This window comes from Atta cephalotes (genome assembly GCF_000143395.1).
Source record: "Atta cephalotes unplaced genomic scaffold scaffold00027, whole genome shotgun sequence".
In the NCBI taxonomy this organism is placed as follows: Eukaryota; Metazoa; Arthropoda; class Insecta; order Hymenoptera; family Formicidae; genus Atta; species Atta cephalotes.
The window spans coordinates 1147061-1165113 of NW_012130091.1; the positions used below are offsets into that span (position 1 = coordinate 1147061).

General features: G+C 29.9%; 1 protein-coding gene across 1 annotated transcript in view; it reads left to right on the plus strand.

Annotated features, from left to right (window-relative positions):
• Positions 1–17394, plus strand: part of LOC105620483 (ribonuclease 3) — a 29531-nt gene extending 12137 nt beyond the window's left edge. The window contains exon 10 of the mRNA XM_012201974.1: positions 17198–17394. Coding sequence (XP_012057364.1) covers positions 17198–17394 — 197 coding nt within the window. The remainder of the gene's footprint in view (positions 1–17197) is intronic.
• The last annotated feature ends 659 nt before the right edge of the window (positions 17395–18053 follow it).

The window sequence follows — 18053 nt, forward strand, 5'->3', positions numbered from 1 at the left end:
ACACACACACACACACACACACACACACACACACACACACACACACACACACACACACACACACACACACACACACACACACACACACACACACACACACACACACACACACACACACACACACACACACACACACACACACACACACACACACACACACACACACACACACACACACACACTAATCTCCTTATCAGCTGCTTCTTAATTCTATATCTCCTATAATTCCCATAATATACCTCTATCCACTCTATCGAAAGCTGCCTCCACAAAGAGAGCATATACTTTCCTCTCTCTTCTGTCTGCTTGCTCTTTTGAATCAGTACGAATATGTTATCCATCATCGACCTACCTTTTCTAAATCCTGTTTGCGTCTCCGAGATTATGTTTTTATTCCCTATCTCCTCTTTCAATTTAATTTTTAAAATCTCCGCGTACTATTTGTACGCTATACACAATAATGATATCCTTTTATAGTTTTCTACCGATTCTGTGTCTCCTCTCTTATATAATGTATACAATAATACTTTGCCTCCAGTCTTCAGGTATCTCTCCTTGTCTCCAAATTTATCCCAATAGTTCTATCATGTCCTTCCATAACCTTCCGCATATTTCCACACTTCCATCGGGATTCCATCTATATTCACGGTCTTTTTGTTCTTCATCTTCTTTAATGCTCCTCTAATTTCTTCTTCTTTCAACTCTTCCACCACCTGTCCTTCTTCTCCATTCTTTTGTCTCAATTTCCTTCTTTTCCCACATCCACTTCAGTACCGTTTAAAAGATTCATAAAATGTTGCCTCCATTTCTCTATCTCAATGTTATTATCTTTCTATATCCTCTTATCCCTTTTTTTGTTTATAAATTTCCATATATCCGTCTCCCTTTTCAAACCTCTCAATTCTGTTTCCTCTTCTTTTCTCTTTTCTTTTTGCTTCTTTTCCTTCAACTTTTTAAATTTCCTTCTTTCTTTCATATATATATTCTCTGTTGCCTATTTTCCTAGTCTTCATCTCCTATGTATTCTCTACATTTCTTTCTTCTTCCTGATACAATTTCTATTCTATCAATCCTTATGTCCTAATTCCTTATATTCTAGAATCTTTTGGTTTTTATCTTCCTCTTGATTATCGCTCGATGTACAATTTCTTGATTTTTTGCCATTTTTCTCTATTGTTCTCCTTTTTGGGCTGCTTCATCAGTTAAAATTTCTGCCTTTTCTTGATATTCTTTTATGGTCTGTTCATTCCATACAATTATCTCCTTTATCTCTTGCTTTTTCCTCTTCCTTTTTCTGCCTCTCCTCTTCTCCTTCTATGCTAAGCAACAGCGGCATGTGATCCGAGTTCACCCTATCTCTTATCGCAAATTCCCTTACGTTTTCTTTTATACTTTCTTTATACTTTTGCAATCACATAAACAATAATGCACTACTCTTATAACCTACATAAGTATATTTCCCCGTCCCGATCTCCTTTCGTCGATCCATTTAAAATGTACCATCCTTTTCTCTGTGCCCAACTCTGCCTCCGTTTCCTATCACTTTGTCTTTACTTCTCCTTTCTATTTCTTCTTCCCACTCTACACTACTTAGTTCACTTATTCTTACATTAAAATTCATCTATTATTATTTCTTCTTTTTCCATATTTCCTAGAATTATTTCTAACTTTTCTTCTAAATTTTTCCAGCTCCCCTATTATATACCGATATTATTATAACTTTCTTTTCCCTTATACCTATAATCAACATTGTTTCTCCTTCCTTATTTTTATATATTAGGTTCGATTCCTCAGCCCAATTTTTCTTTATGCCTACTATAAATCTCCCCCCATAGCCCTGCCTCTTTTCTTTTCTCTATGTGCATATATACATTCCCATTTATGTGAACTAGGTAACCTCCCTTCAACTTTTTTTCACTCATTTTCTTCTGTTTCACATAGGCTAATTAAACTTACATAGTTCCTACATAATTTTAAAAATCTTTATCCTTATTACTTACACAATGTTCCAAAACATAATATTTCCTCCCCTTTTATTTGCCTTTATTTCTCTTTTTCTCTTGTACTCCCTTAACTCTTCTTTTTCCACCTTTCCTTAAGTTCCACACTCCTTTCTTGGCTTAACATAAATTTTTTTCCTCTCCTATTTCCCTTAACTTATCCCTTTCTTTTCTCTCTCTATTCTCATATTTTCTATTATTATTTTCCTTTTCTTTCTTCTCTTCTTTTCTCTATTTCTGCCCAAGTTTTCCAAACCCCTCTTGTCTTCACCTTCCTATATCCTATCTTTATATCTTCCTCCTTGTTTTTCTATGTTTTCACCCACTTATTTATTCTAGTGCGTCTTTCTTTCCTCAAAACTTCAATCATTTTTGAAAAAAATTTTCCTTCCCTTTAATTTATTCTTGTTTTTCATCTCTCTTCATTTCTATTTAATTTAATGATCACTATTGGTCCACTCATCCTCCAGCTGATAATCTGTACATCTATCCCTATTTTCTCCTTTATAAGTTTTTGTGCTCGTTCTTTGTCTTTCTCTATATCTTTATCTCCTTCCCATTTAATCCCCTTAATATTGCATTTTCTTTTCTCTCGTTCTGCCACCAATTTCTGCACTGCTCCTATCTCTCTTTCACTTAATCTGTCCCATGCTTCCTTCTGACCACCTTCCACTCGCAGTCCTATTATAGATACTCCCTTATTATACACACCCTTCTCCTCCCCTTCCTCTTCCTCTCTTGATGTATAACTATGACCTATTCTCTTTTCCATTTCATCTAATCTATCTTTTATCTCTTTTCTCCCTTTATTATATTCCTCCCTCTCTAAGTCTTTTCTCTGCCTTCTCTATCCAGCCTCCTTTATCTTATTTTCACTTTCTATTATTTTCTCTTCTATCCTCCTAAACCTTTCCTCCCAAAATCTTTCCTTGATCTTCTGTCTTTCGATGCTTACTTTTCTTTCCTTCCTTATATTTTCCATAAAAGCTATTCTTTCCTCTCTCATTAATTTAATTTTCTTTCTAATACTGTCTTCTACCTCCTCTCTCGCTCCTCTCCTCTCCGCCCTTTCCTCTGTTTCTTCATTTAACCTAAATGTTACCTTTTTCCTACTGACAGTGCCCCTCTCCTCTGTTGTCAACTTTCTTTGCTTGCTATCCAACTTTCCCTTCCCGGCTCCTCCCCCCCTCTTCCTGATGAGTCGCGTCTTTCGATGCCATAATCTCATCTATCTTCTCTTTATCTCATATAGAACAGTTATATCTTTACGAAGTTCTTATCGCATTTATTTATCACTTCTGCGTATCCTACTTATCCGTATCTAATATCCTTTTTTCGTTTCTAATTACACTTCATATCTAAATCACCGCTACATTCGCACGCATGCATTCACGTCACCTAACCAAGTCCCCAGAGAGAATAGTATAAATCATATTAAAACGCAACAGTTTATGTGATATTTAATTGTTAACGATTTTTCATGCGCGTTAGTATACTCTTCTTTCATAAATTCGAATAGCAAGAATAGTTTAGTAAAAGTAGAATTTTACCGAAAAAAAATTATAAACTAGCATTTCTTTTCACGAAAGTCTCGAAAGACCATCAGAAAAAAAATGTGTATGTTTAAGACTCGAGACTTGTGAAGAAAATACGCAAAAAAAAATCGGATAGTTGCAAAAAATACTTTTTTCACTTATAAAATGAAAAATATATAATATTGATTGAAATATATAATATTGAAAAAATATTGATTGTATGGAAAAAAATTCGGTATAAAAAATGTAGGTATTCGAAATATCTACAAAATGAGACGTGAAACATTAAAATCGATCTATTATAGTTCAATAGAAAAAAAAACAACACCCAAAAAGATTTTTTTTTACTCGCTCTCTGTTCATTGAGATTTAAACGCAAAGCTTTGAAATTCTCGTAAAATGTAACCCTTGTAATAACGAACAAATAGTCTGAATAAGCCTGAAATGTTCATTAGTTTTTGCAAAAAGCCATTTATTTACTAAAAACCTGTTTGAAAACTTAATTTTTTTTATCTTTGAGCAGCTGCACAGCAATTTGCAGGGATGATTTTTCTTCTTCAAGAGCACTATCACGTACACTTAATAACAAAACGATTTTTTGCAATTAAACTATTATAAAACGATTTTAAAAAGTGAGTAGCTTTTTCCATATAAAAAAATGAAATAATTTCGTTAATATGCATCATATCAAATGTGAAGCATTCGAAATCTGACATTTTTTTTACAAATTTGAAAAAAAAAGGACTACCCTCGAAAAAAAAGGACTACTCGATTATTAGAAGCCGAGATAACAATTTTTTTTCAAAAAATCACTATGGCTCTAATTTTTTAAATTAAGAGTTCTATCTGGCACCAATATATCAAGAAAGAATTGAATTTGCTGTTAAAAAAAATCTTGAATTGTAACCATAAAATTTTTAGAAAATTTTTTGTTTCTTGAATTTTTATTTTTTCAGTTTATTACTAAAAAAATCATATTTGAGTATGGAATGCATGTCTGATTAACAAATTTAATCACATTAGCTATTTTTCTTTAATATGATGTAAAAAGTGTCCAATTGGACAATTAAATGTACGAAATTATCAGTACAAAATTGTTTTTGTGAATTTAATTGCAGATGCAAGTGTAACATATAATTAACGTTAAAGTAAACAAATAATTAATAAATAATTTGCCAAAATTAGCGTAAAGATATAACATTAACTTTCGCAAATATAAAGTAAAACGTAAAGATATAACACTAATTTTCGCAAATAAAAAATATTAGTATTACATGAAAAATATATTTTGCAACTATTCAATAGTTATTTGACAAATTGTTCATTAATTAATTATTTACATATGTCATATTTGCATTTGCAATTAAATTCACAAAAACTATTTTGTATTAATAATTCCGTATATTTAATTATCCAATTAGACATTTTTTATAGCATATTAAATAAAGAAACATAACTAATGTGAAATTTGTTAATCAGACATGCACCAAACTTGATTTTTTAGTAATAAACAGAAAAAATAAAAAAGAAACAAAAAATTAAAAACTTCATGGTTACAATTACTTTGCGAAACATTGGTTAAGCTATTTGTTTATATCGTCGAGCTACCTCAGATTAAAAAAAATTATGTTTCCACATCAATTTATTGCTGAGAAAACGTAAATTTAGTAAATTTTAACGCACAAAATCAGGTACGCGAATCCCCGAGCGGCCCGATCTTCCCCACTCGACTGCTCGCCAGCTTCTCTCACTTCATTCAGCGCACTACCTCGCTCTCATTCTTCAACTTTTCAATGGTTTTAAACAAACTTTTTGGTTTAAACAAAAAATTGGAGAATTTTTTAACAGCAAATTCAATTCTTCCTTGACAAATTGATGTCAGAACTCTTAATTTTAAAAATTAGAGCCACAGTGATTTTTTGAAAAAGAATTGTTATCTCAGTTTCTAATAATCGGAGGGTAATCCTTTTTTTAATTTGTAGAAAAATGTCAGATTTCGAATGCTTCACACGGCTATTTGATATGATACATATTAATGAAATTATTTCATTTTTTATACGGAAAAAACTACCCACTTTTTACTTAAAGTTGTTTTATAATAGTTTAATTGCAAAAAATCATTTTGTTATTAAGTGTATGTGATAGTGCAACTCTTGAAGAAGAAAAATCACCCTTATAAATTGCTATATGACTGCTCAAAGATGAAGAAATTAAGTTTTCCGCAGACAAGTTTTTAGTGAATAAATGGTTTTTTGCAAAAATTAATGAACATTTCAAGCTTGTTCAGACTACCATAGATTTGTTCGTTATTACAAGGGTTACATTTTACGATAATTTCAAAACTTTGCTTTTTTCAATCTCAATGAACAGAGAGCGAGTGAAAAAAAAATCTTTTTCAGTGTTTTTTATTTTTTTTCTATTTAACTAATAGATCGATTTTAATGTTTCACGTCTTATTTTATAGTTATTTCGAATATCTACATTTTTTATATCGAATTTTTTTTCCATACAATACTTAACTTTTCAGACATAAATTTTATTGCAACTTTACGTTGTAATATTCGATCATCAAATAATAGATGAGCCAATTGTGATTCCAAATATTATATCGTATCTAATAAAAGAAGATGAAATATCATGACGCAAAAATGTTGTAGATAAGAAACAAAAATCTGATTCTTAGTGTCTCATATTTATATCATATTTGCATCATAATATTTCGCGATTTACTGATTTAATGTTGCTGCAATATTTTAAATCACAATCGCTCTATGAAGCATTGGATGATTCTAAGATAAACGTGAAGTTGCTGTATGTATATTTGTCTACTGGGAACATTTTAACGAAAAAATTTAATTATAATTTGTTTTTTTATTTTCAGAATATATTTATTAAGAGAGAGAGTTATTAATTATTTTTATATGTACAAATTTTTATACTTATATAACGCAATTATAAATATTCTTGGAGTAAAACGCATGGAGTATCGATGAGATTTGAACCTAAGAGATGATAGCCTTTGGGGTGGTAGCCTACCTACGCTAACGTTGAGTTAATCGCACGCTTGTCTGAACACTTTTTTAAATTTGGCATATATTGGATTTTATTTTGTTATTTGTACCGATCATGTATGTAATATGTATGTGTTTATATATAGAGTGTCTGATAATTCTTCTGACAACACTCGTGGGCAGGTAGAGCGGACTAAACTGATTGTGAGACGAAAAGTCCTCTACCATTTTACATTTTCGCAATAGTTAACAAGATATTATTAAATTAATTATTAAAAATTGTCGAATATTGGTTTTCAATAATTTTTTACTTTAGTGCTATTAATTTTACGAAAAAATAGCAAGAGATAAAAATTTATTTTCTTCTTATAGAATTGTTGAGAATTTCAGAATTTTTTTAGTACTACATTTTCTCATATTGATAAAAATAGTTGCCAATAAGAAAATTCAATACTAAAAAGTTGATAAAAAATTCTGAAAAAATTCTCAGAATTCTATGAAAAGAAAATAAACAATTTTTGTCTGCTGTATTTCTGTAAAGTTGATACTACTTGAGTAAAAAATTATTAAAAACCAATATTCGTTGATTTTTAATGATTAATATTTCTCTCGTTAACTATTGTGAAAATTGTAAGATATATGATAAAGGATTTTTTCGTCTAAATTTTATATATATAGTATAATTATCTTAGTATATTTATCTTACTATAGTGTCTTACTTCATGAAGTAAAATAAGGAAAAATTGACAAATCATTTATGCTTACTATGACATCATATCAGGATTACAAATCCTTTAAATAAAATTCAGTACATCAAAATCAACATTTGTTTACAAATTTTATAATATATTTATCTTATTTTATGCATAAAATAAAGAAAAATTTTAAAATTATTTAAGCTTAGCATAACATGATTGCAAATGTGTATCATTATATGATGTATTTCACTTAATTATGTATGATGTAAATATTTCATATAGTGATATCTTAAAAGGAATATTATAAATCTGAAAATATATTTTCATACATATATATGTTTGTAATTTTATAACAAAAAATTTCAATCATTCAAATAATCTAAATTTTATATTTACCTTAATATATAAATTTTTGCTTTTATAATGTCATAAATAATCATAAAATTGTTCTAAATTTTCAGTAAATTAATTTATGCATATCGTGATATAAGATCTATCCGGATATCTATCATTTTATAAGCGAAAAATGTGCTTTTTGCAACTATTCGATTTTTTTCGCATGTTTTCTTCACAAGTCTCGAGTCTCAAACATACGCATTTCTTTTCTGATGGCCTTTCGAGACTTTCTTGAAAAGAAATGCTGGTTTATAATTTTTTTCCGATAAAATTTTATTTCTATTGAACTATTCTTGCTACTCGAATGAAGGAGGTAGATATATGAAAATAGTAGATATATGAAAAATCGTAAACAATTAAATATCGTAAACTGTTGCGTTTTAACATTTATATTATTCTGGATTAATGGACACTATTATTACAATTTATTAAAACTTATATGTTATTTAGAATGTGTTAGAATTTAGAATCCTTGTCCCTTATCGAGGCCGCCGGTCGAGATTGCCGAGAAGGCATTTTGGGTTGCTTGAAACAAGTGACTAGTAGTAAGAAAGAACTCCCTGTCTCGTTCACTCTCGGCGTGCCGATGGCGTGCATACATAGGCTCGTGCTTATACTTGTATGTGTGTTACAGACAGTGCACCACGATGAATGATTGAACTTGTAGGCGTGGAAAAATGTTTTGACGGCGAAATTTATGTTGCATCATTTCATTATTATTTGCTTAATTGTGAAAATGTGATTTATCTCTACTTATCAAAATCGTAATTATCGATGAAAACTAAAATTATCTTAGAATTTTATATGTAAAAGCGTATATTTTACTCGTTTCAACAGTTATCAGACCGTGCGTTTTTACCTGAATATAGACTCACTTTACGTGCCTTTTACGATCATTTTACTGTCAAAGGAGAAAAGGACAATTTTCATCGATTTTTACAAGTTTAAAGTGATCTCGTCATTTCGTTTCATTCAAGGTGTCTTTATTTAAAAATGGTATGCAACCTAAATTAACATGTCATTCCTCGCTTCTATCGTTACGATTCCAACATGACCGCCACGACTAGTCAGGAGTCCGGATTTATAATAGATGTTTAAGCCTTAAGTCGTAAGAAATTGACCAATTACAATCAAATTCGAGAAGAATAATCGATTATGATTCATCCATTTCTTATGGCTTAAGGCTTAGAACTCTATTGTAGATAGGGGTTAAGGAATTTTTATTTGATTTAAGATCGTGACGAAGATATTTTTAAGAAAGTTCTTAAGAAATGTTCTTAAGGATGTTCTAAATGAACTGATTTGATATTTCTATAATATTTGATATATCTATAATATTGGATTCTCTAAAGAAACATTGAGAAATATAATTTTACGGATGTTTTATTATCTTTTGATTAAGTTGGATTCCAACTCGAAGTGCATTCCCTAGTAAAAAAAATTTCGCTGGAATTATTCCACGTTTAGAATATTTCAGCGAAATTGAAAATTAATCGAAATTTTATCGAAAGTGAGTTTTTTAGCTGACATACTGAAATTGAACTGAACTTTCTTTGAACTTCTGTTCTCGATTTTTTTGAAATTTTTCCTGAAATTTCTCTGAAATGCTGAAAAGTATTTCAAAACGTGGACTAATTTCAGCGAAATTTTCCCATCGGAATTGAAGGATTTTGTACAATTGTTTTGTCTGTATTTTCTTGCAGGTGATAAATATTAAGAAGACTCCATTCATCTCAAATTTTAATAAAAAAATACACTGAATCAATGCGTTTTCTCCAAAATAAAGATTTGAAAGATGTGTTCAGCGAATCGAAATATATTATTAAAGTTGACAACTATTCAGGTTAAGAAATCTGTCACAGCCACGCAATACTAAATTCATCTGCCATACAATACTAAATTCACTATTTTAAAAATAATTAAAAAATTTATATTATATTGGGTTGTCCGGAAAGTTCGACTAAAATTTAAATTTTAGTATACATTTATTAAATTAAAATTTTCTGCGTTTCAATTTTCCTTCAACATCGGCACGAACTTTCCGGACAACCCAATATTTTTAAAGCATTGAAGCTTGTTATTTAAAATTGATATCTTTTTAATTTTTTTTTTTATATGTATTTTTATATGTATTTTTTATATGTATTAAAGCTTAAATCTAGCATTTCTTTAAAATAGATGCTATGATGCAACTCCGTCGTTGTCCAAATTCCTATAAATTTTGAAAAAAATTACAAATGTTCATAATGTATTATTAAATTTATTAATTAAAATTACTAATATTACCTAAGGATTTATATAGTAAATCTATCGCGAATCTCGCGTTTCCAACTTTTTGTATATACTTGTTTTAATAAATAAAAATATAAAATGTCATATAACATAATCTTCTAAAATTACATTTATATAGGATTCTTCTAATATTAAATTTATAAGAACAGTTTATGATTGGTTAAATCTTAATTTCAAAACATTTCCCGTACAAATTTTGGCCACAAGTTTATATTAGCAACATTTTGGTGAGCCAAGGATTTTTATTTAATTACTTTATTAAACATATCATTTTTCAATATAATCAAATAAGAGTCTGCAGCAGAGAAATATCTTGTCTACCTACAAAAACTTGTACGTGATCATATCGATACATTTAGTCAGTAAAACAGATTTCCTAACCTCAATAGACGTCAACTTTAATATTTAATATCTCGATTCGCGGGATATTTTTTCATTGTAAATATATATTTATTTTTATGCGAAAAACGCATCGATTCAGTGTATCTTTATCAAAATTTGAAGAGAACGAGGTCCTCTTAACATTTACCATCTTTGCTTAAGTCCATCTCGAACACGTATTGGCGAAGACCGTCTTATTTATTATACAAGGTGTCTTATTTATTATACAAGGTATCTTGAATTTAAATGATTTCGGGAACGTGTAGAGGATCGATAAACTAAGAAAAAAAGTTCTATAGACTTTGCTCCGTTTTTGCTTCGTTTTGGAAAAAAATCGCAAAAAAGACAAAACGTAGTTTTCATCAATACTTTCTCATTACTTCACGTTGTATTTATTTACTTGCTTAATGGAGATATTGTTTAGCAATGCAAGCATTGTATCTAGTACTACGGACAGCTGTGTTGCAGCCAAACACTGATTTGACGATATTTGGTGCACTGCAGCCTCGATTCGATTTCTCAATTATTCTCTTGAGTTGACTGCGACGAATAAACTTCCTGCTTCAAGACCTGTGTATACATACATATACATACATATACAGAATGGGGCATTTTATCACCCCAAGCGAATATCTTAGAAACTAAGAGAGATACAAGAAAGTTTTATATGAAATTCTCAATCTTGATTGAAGGCTTCAAAGAATAAATTGTAGAAAGCCAATGCGAGTTAGCACAGGCTGTTGATGTGCAAGAATATCATACATTTCGAAATGAAATAAAATTACAGACGTTTCGACGATTATTATTGAATCTTCAATGTAGTTTTTGAAAAAATTTAATTGTGTAAATTTAAATATGTATTGACCGCTTACTATGTTTCGTCAATATAATAAATATAAAACTTGTCGTATTTAACTAAATACTCAAACGAATTACATATCTGCAATATACAATAATAAAAGACATAAAATACTAATACAAAAAATATTTAAAAAACTAGGTACACTTACATTACATATTGATGATAGTCAGATAATTTAGAACGTGTATACAGTAAGACATTTCAAGAGTGTGAAGAGATCAAAACGAAATTATTATTAAGTGGGGAAATAACACAATAAATAAAAGGAAAACGAAAAGTCAAACGAATTATGAAAACAAAGTATGCGCATTAACTATTAACTTGGAAAAATCATTCTTCTTAAAATAAATCATAATATAAAGAATCTAACATTTCAGTATCCTCTTATAAATTTAAATTATTCTCTTATTTCTTAATATAAATAAACTTTGACAAGGGAAGTGATAATCGCAAATTAGAATGAATTACATATTGTTGGAAAGGTCTTGTCGAATAAAGTTCAGCTGTACAATACTTCTTGCTTGAATGGCGCCTCTAGAGGGCATTATGTGCAATATAAGTTATCAGTTTGATAAAACTTGTTTCTCTATACTCGTCTGAGTCAACTCCGATGACCTTGACATTGACGTATGTTATCAAGGTCATGATCTTGAATGATCTCCAACATGTTTTAGTTATCGTTTAGTACCCGTTATTGACAAAATAAGTTTTATAAATGGAATATATGAAAGACGAAGAAGTGAAATATTATCACGACCCCAAAGTGCGCCACGAGGAGGTAATCCTACCATAGCCTCCCCGTGGCACACTTGGAGTTGTGATAATATTTTATCAGCAAATAACGGAGAATAGAGTATCCATAAATGAAATATCGGCAATACTTATTACATATTTTTTGCTACAGTTGATCGTCTTCCATACATTTACAGTCATGACCTTGACAACATACGTCAATGTCAAGGTCATTGGAGTTGAGATCAGAGGAGTGTAGGAACACAAGAGTTTACCAAACTTCTATTGCACATAGCACCCTCTAGAAGCGTCATTCAAGCGAAGTATTGTACAGCTGAACTTTACTCAGTAAGACCTTTCCAACAATATATGTCAGGTGTATAAGCTTAAATCCGCAGTTTGCTCATAGGTGGCATTAGTGAGCGTACAAAGCTACCCTGGGCACACTTTTTTTTATGTGTTTGACATCTGTCAACATTAACCAATGCACATCATCAGCAATTTCTTACAACAACATACATTTTTTCTTTCGTAATCATGTCTAATTTTTTGCTAAAAAAAAGCATATGCGGGAAGCTTTGCTTTTCTGTTTCAATTTGAAAAAATCGGCTGCCGAATCGCATCGAATGCTTATGGAGGCCTATGGCGACAATGCTTTATTGGAAACAACGTGCAGAGATTGATTCGCTGGTTCAATGACAACAATTTTGACCTGAGTGACAAGAAGCGTGAAAATCGGCCCAGGAAAGTTGAGGACTGTCAATTGCAGGCTCTTTTGAACGAGGACGATACTCAATCAAAAAATGCTTGCCGAGCAATTGGGTGTTTCTCAAGCAGCCATTTCCATGCGGCTACGTGCCATGGAGAAGGTTCAAAAAATCGGAAAATGGGTGCCGCATGAACTGAACGATAGGATGCAGATGGAGCGACGCCAAAACACATGCCAAATTCTGCCAGACAAAAAAGGAAGTCGTTCCTGCATCGGATTGTGACAGGCAATGAAAAGTGGATCTATTTTCAGAATCCTAAACGCAAGAAATGTTGGGTTGATCCCGCTCAATCATCAACCTTTTCCTTAAGACCAAATTGCTTCGGACGGAAGACTGCTGTGCGTTTGGTGAGATCAGGAGGGTGTCATCTACTACGAGCTGTTAAAACTTGGTGAAACTGTTAATGCTCACCGCTACCATCAACAACTGATCAAATTGCACCGTGCTCTGCGTGAAAAAAGGCCGCATTATCAGAAAAGACATGACAAGCTGATTTTCCTCCATGACAATGCACCATCGCACATCAACAATGGTCCAAAACTACTTGGAGATATTCAACTGGGAAGTGCTATTCCATCCCGCTTACTCACCAGACCTGGCACCTTCTGACTATCACCTGTTTTTGTTGATGGGCCACGCGCTCGCTGAGCGGCACTTCGATTCTTACGAAGATGTCCGAAAATGGCTTGATGAGTGGTTTGCCTCGAAAGATGAGGAATTTTTTGGCGTGGTATACACAAATTGCCCGAAAGATGGGAAAAATGTATAGTTAGCGAGGGCAAGTACTTTGAATAAATTTGTTTTTGCTTCCTAGGAAAAAAAAAAATGTGTTTTTCTGACAAAAACAGTGGATTTAAGCTTGTACACCTAGTTAATTCTCCTAATTAATTCTAATTTGCGCTTCATTTTATGCACTTCTCTTGTTTATCGCTTGTAATTTTTTTCTTCATTTAGAATCTCGCATACCAACAAAAGAAATGTAGTAGTAGTTCTTGATAAAATTGATTATGTAAATAAAATGGAATTTTTGCTTTCAAATACTGATACTTACACTATTGTTAAACGCAATCCTTCAAATAAGGTATTATAATTAAAAGATTTAAAAGATTTGTTAAAAACTTGGAAAAATCGAGAATTAATTTCTGATTATACTTATAATTTTTTTAAACTCAACAAATCCAACATTATCTAGAGTTTATAGTTTTCCCAAAATACACAAACAGAGCAACCCGTTACGTGTTATAGTTTCTTCTATAGGTAGTCCCTTACATAATCTTGCGATATTTTTACACAAAATTTTCGATGAAAGCTTAGAAAAACCTTACGATTACATAAAAAACAATTTTCAATTTGTAAATGATCTTATTAAAATAAAATTATCTAACTCGGTGTTGATATCGTCGAGACGTTGTCTCATTTTTTACAAACTTGTAAACCTAGTAATAAAAAGCATTGATTGACGTTCGACGGCATTCTCTTAATGGTAAAATTAATTTACCAAAGGATGAATTTTTCAAAACAATCGTTTTGGTACTTAACTTCACATACTTAAGCCTAATGATAAATTCTATAAATAGCCTTTTGATGTCCCAATGGAATTCCCGCTATCCCCTATTTCAGCTGATTTAATCCTGCAACATCTCGAAATTTTTGTACTTGAAAAACCGTTCTCTTTGGAATTTTATAGATATGTCGATGACATTATACTCTCAACTCAAGAGTACAACATCAATACGATCATAAATAATTTTAGTTTTCACTCTAGATTAAAATTTATAGCAGAGCTTGGTGATAATAGTTTAAACTTTTTTAATGTAACGTTGATAAAGAAAGATAATATTCTGTTATATGATTGGTATCATCAATTTTTTCGGCGCGATATTTAAATTATTTTTCGTGCCATTCAATGTGTCAGAAAATGAGAACGATTTTTGGTCTAATGGACAGAATTTTACTATTATCACATCCTAGTTTCTGAAAAAAACTTTCGATTAGTAATAAAAATTTGATTGAATAATGAATACTTTTTCAATATAATATTTAATTATATCAAAAAAAGATTTTACATAAAATTTAAACGACTTAATAGCAAATTAGTACAAATTAGTACAAATAAAAATTCATCTGCAACTAAATCTTTAACAACCTTTTTTATTGTTTCCTATGTTCCTTATGTGTCAATATCAAAGATATTAGAAAGATTCAAAAAATTTTTCAAAAATCAAACATGAAATACAAAGAACATTCAGTTGTTTATTATTATATGTTTGTAATTTGCAAATCACTAGTGAATTTATAATTTTTCAAAAATAACAAAATGGTTAGCTTGGCTTACGTAGGATTACATAAATTGAGTTTCATTAGAGTTCAAAAGGACAAATTACATTTTTTGTTATATTCTAACGTAGTATATAAAATTAAATGTTTTGTAACGCTTCATACGTAGGCCAAATGGAAAGATTATTAATCAGGATATTAGAACATCGTAATCATATCAATAAACGTAATTAACACTCGATTTACGGAATATAAACTTGAATTTAATCATAATTTTGATTGGAATATCAAGATTTTAGATGAAGAAAAGAATTACAACAAGCGATTAATCTTAGAGATCTATTTATATTAAGAAACAAAAGAATAGTTTAAATTTACAAGAGGATAATGAAATGTTCTTTATATTATTATTTATTTTAAGAAGAATGATTTTTCCAAGTTAATAGTTAGTGCACATACTTTGTTTTTATAATTCATTTGACTTTTCGTTTTCCTTTTATTTATTGTATTATTCCCTCACTTAATAATAATTTCGTTTTAACACACTCTTTACGCACTCTTGAAACTTACTGTATATATATTACTATATATACATGTTCTAAATTATCGTTCCGATCATTATCAATATATAATGTAAGTGTACCCAGTTTTAATATTTTTTGTATTAGTATTTTATGTCTTTTATTATTTTTCATATTATTGTATATTGCAAATATGTAATTTATTTGAGTATTTAGTTAAATACGACAGACAAGTTCTATATTTATTAACAAAATAGTAAGCGGTCAGTACATATTTAAATTTACACAATTAAATTTTTTCAAAAACTGCATTGAAGATGATCCAATATAAATAATGATCGAAACGTCTGTAATTTTATTTCATTCCGAAATGGTATTCTTGCACACCAACAATCTGTACTCGCATTGACATTCTATCTTCCTATGTTTTATATGAAAGTTGGTTTTCTTGAGAAAAAGAAAGTAGAAATAACAAATTTTGGATAGGAAGCACTACTAAGATCAGAGCCAGATCAACATTTTTTTTATGAAATCTCCCAATTTTTTTTATGGAATCTCCCATTTTTTATTGCGTATTCTTATAGCACCTTTCGAGAGCTTTTCAAAACACTAATAAAATATTTTTTCATGAAGTACTTTTCGAGTTATAAAACTTAAAAATTACTGTATTATGTATAACGGAAATCAATCAGCTAGGTGTAGTGATGTAATAGCGATGTCAATGTACTTTCTGATACATTATACAGTAATTTATCGAATCATTATGTAATAAAACTCAAGCAAAATTTTTTTGTAATTTAATCATCGAAATGTTATTAAGCTGTTAATGCGTCGAGTCTCATCTGACGAATTGGATTTGATACAAAAATGGCTTAAACCGAATTTTAAAAGTGGTACTGTATGATTTTTTGATCACTAACACGATGCAATAATTCATTTCTACAATATATGCCTTAGAAATACAGCCCGATTAATGTGAAAGAATCAAACCAAATTTCGAGTTCAAAGTCGATTTTAGCAAGATTCCAAGCGTTCAAATGGTTGTTACTCCTTTCAAATTGTAGGTCTGTTCACCCAAAATCCAGTTGGAATTTTCCCGGAACCTTTTACAAGGCCTTTATTTGTTTTTATTCGTAAAAATTTGTTTTATTCTTATAATGTTAAATGCAACTTTTTTCAGCAACTAAAAAAACATCACTTTTAAAATCCGGTTTAAGCCATTTTTTGCATCAAATCGAAACATGTATTAAGGAAAATCGAATCTCTTTGATTTAAAAATCGTTCATACACATACGCACGCACGCACGCACGCACGCATACACTAGCGATCTCTAAATCTCTTAATATTTTTTGATAAAAATTTAGGGATTCTTTTGACATAAAATAGAAACTTTTGAGCTAAGTGACCGATTAAAAAAAATTTTTTCTTAGCAGTACATACAGAGTGAATCAGAGTCGTTGAACCAATTTTTTACCTTATAAGAAAATTATCGACTTTATACCTAATTAAATTATAACATAGTTCAATTATTTTCTCATAGGATAAAAAAGCTAGTTCGACGATTCTGATTTATCCTATATAATCTTGAAATTGAAACTTTATTGAAACATATGTGATTGAACAAAGAATAAACTGTTCTTTATAGTTTAGAAAATAGTCTATTTTAATTATAATGTTACAATTTTTTAAATTGTTAATAAAAATTTGAATTACTTTTGTAGATTTATTCCCGCAACTGGATCATCAAAAACGTGTAATAGCAAAAAGTATGAAGATGCAACAATGGCCGAACAAACAGAGAGTAAAAGGAAAATCTGAAAAAAGATCATATGACAGATCCGATGATTCTGATTGTAGCCAAAGTCGAAGAAGAAGTCGTAGTAGGGAACGTATTACTCTAAAAAAAAGAGAAACTTAATAATTTCTTACTATTGTTATTGATATAATAAAAATATCATTTTCGTAGAAAAAAATACACTGAACATAATATAAAAATTTTTATAATTTCACATGTATAATTTTCTAATATTTGTATTTTTTATTCCACAATTTTTTATGACACAATAATCTCAAATTCTGTTTATCATATTGAAATTTTTTTTCAGAAAACACTCACTAGGTAAATAATAGTTAAATTAGAAAAACATTGATTTTAATGCTAATATAACCTGAACTTCTTTAGACTTAACAATATCAAGCATAGCACATCTCTTTTTATATCTTCATATTCAATCTTTTACTCATCCGATTCTGTTTCAACTTATAACTTACAATCATATAGTACCATAGTGTTATAGTTGTTTTGTGTCGTAATACCTTATTTAATTAAGTTCCTGATAATTATAAAGCTCTTAAATTTAATTAAGAGAAATCCTATTTTGGTCAGAGCAGATTTTAAGTATTTTAAATATTTCAGTGTGAATTTATATACATAAATTCTGCAAACCATGCGTCGTAATCTTTTTTTAATCTTGAGTCATAATTATGAACAAAATTAAAGTAGTAATATCACATATTAAATTGCTTGTCAATTTAATAATATTGATGCTAATAAGAATATCTTATTAATAAAATTTG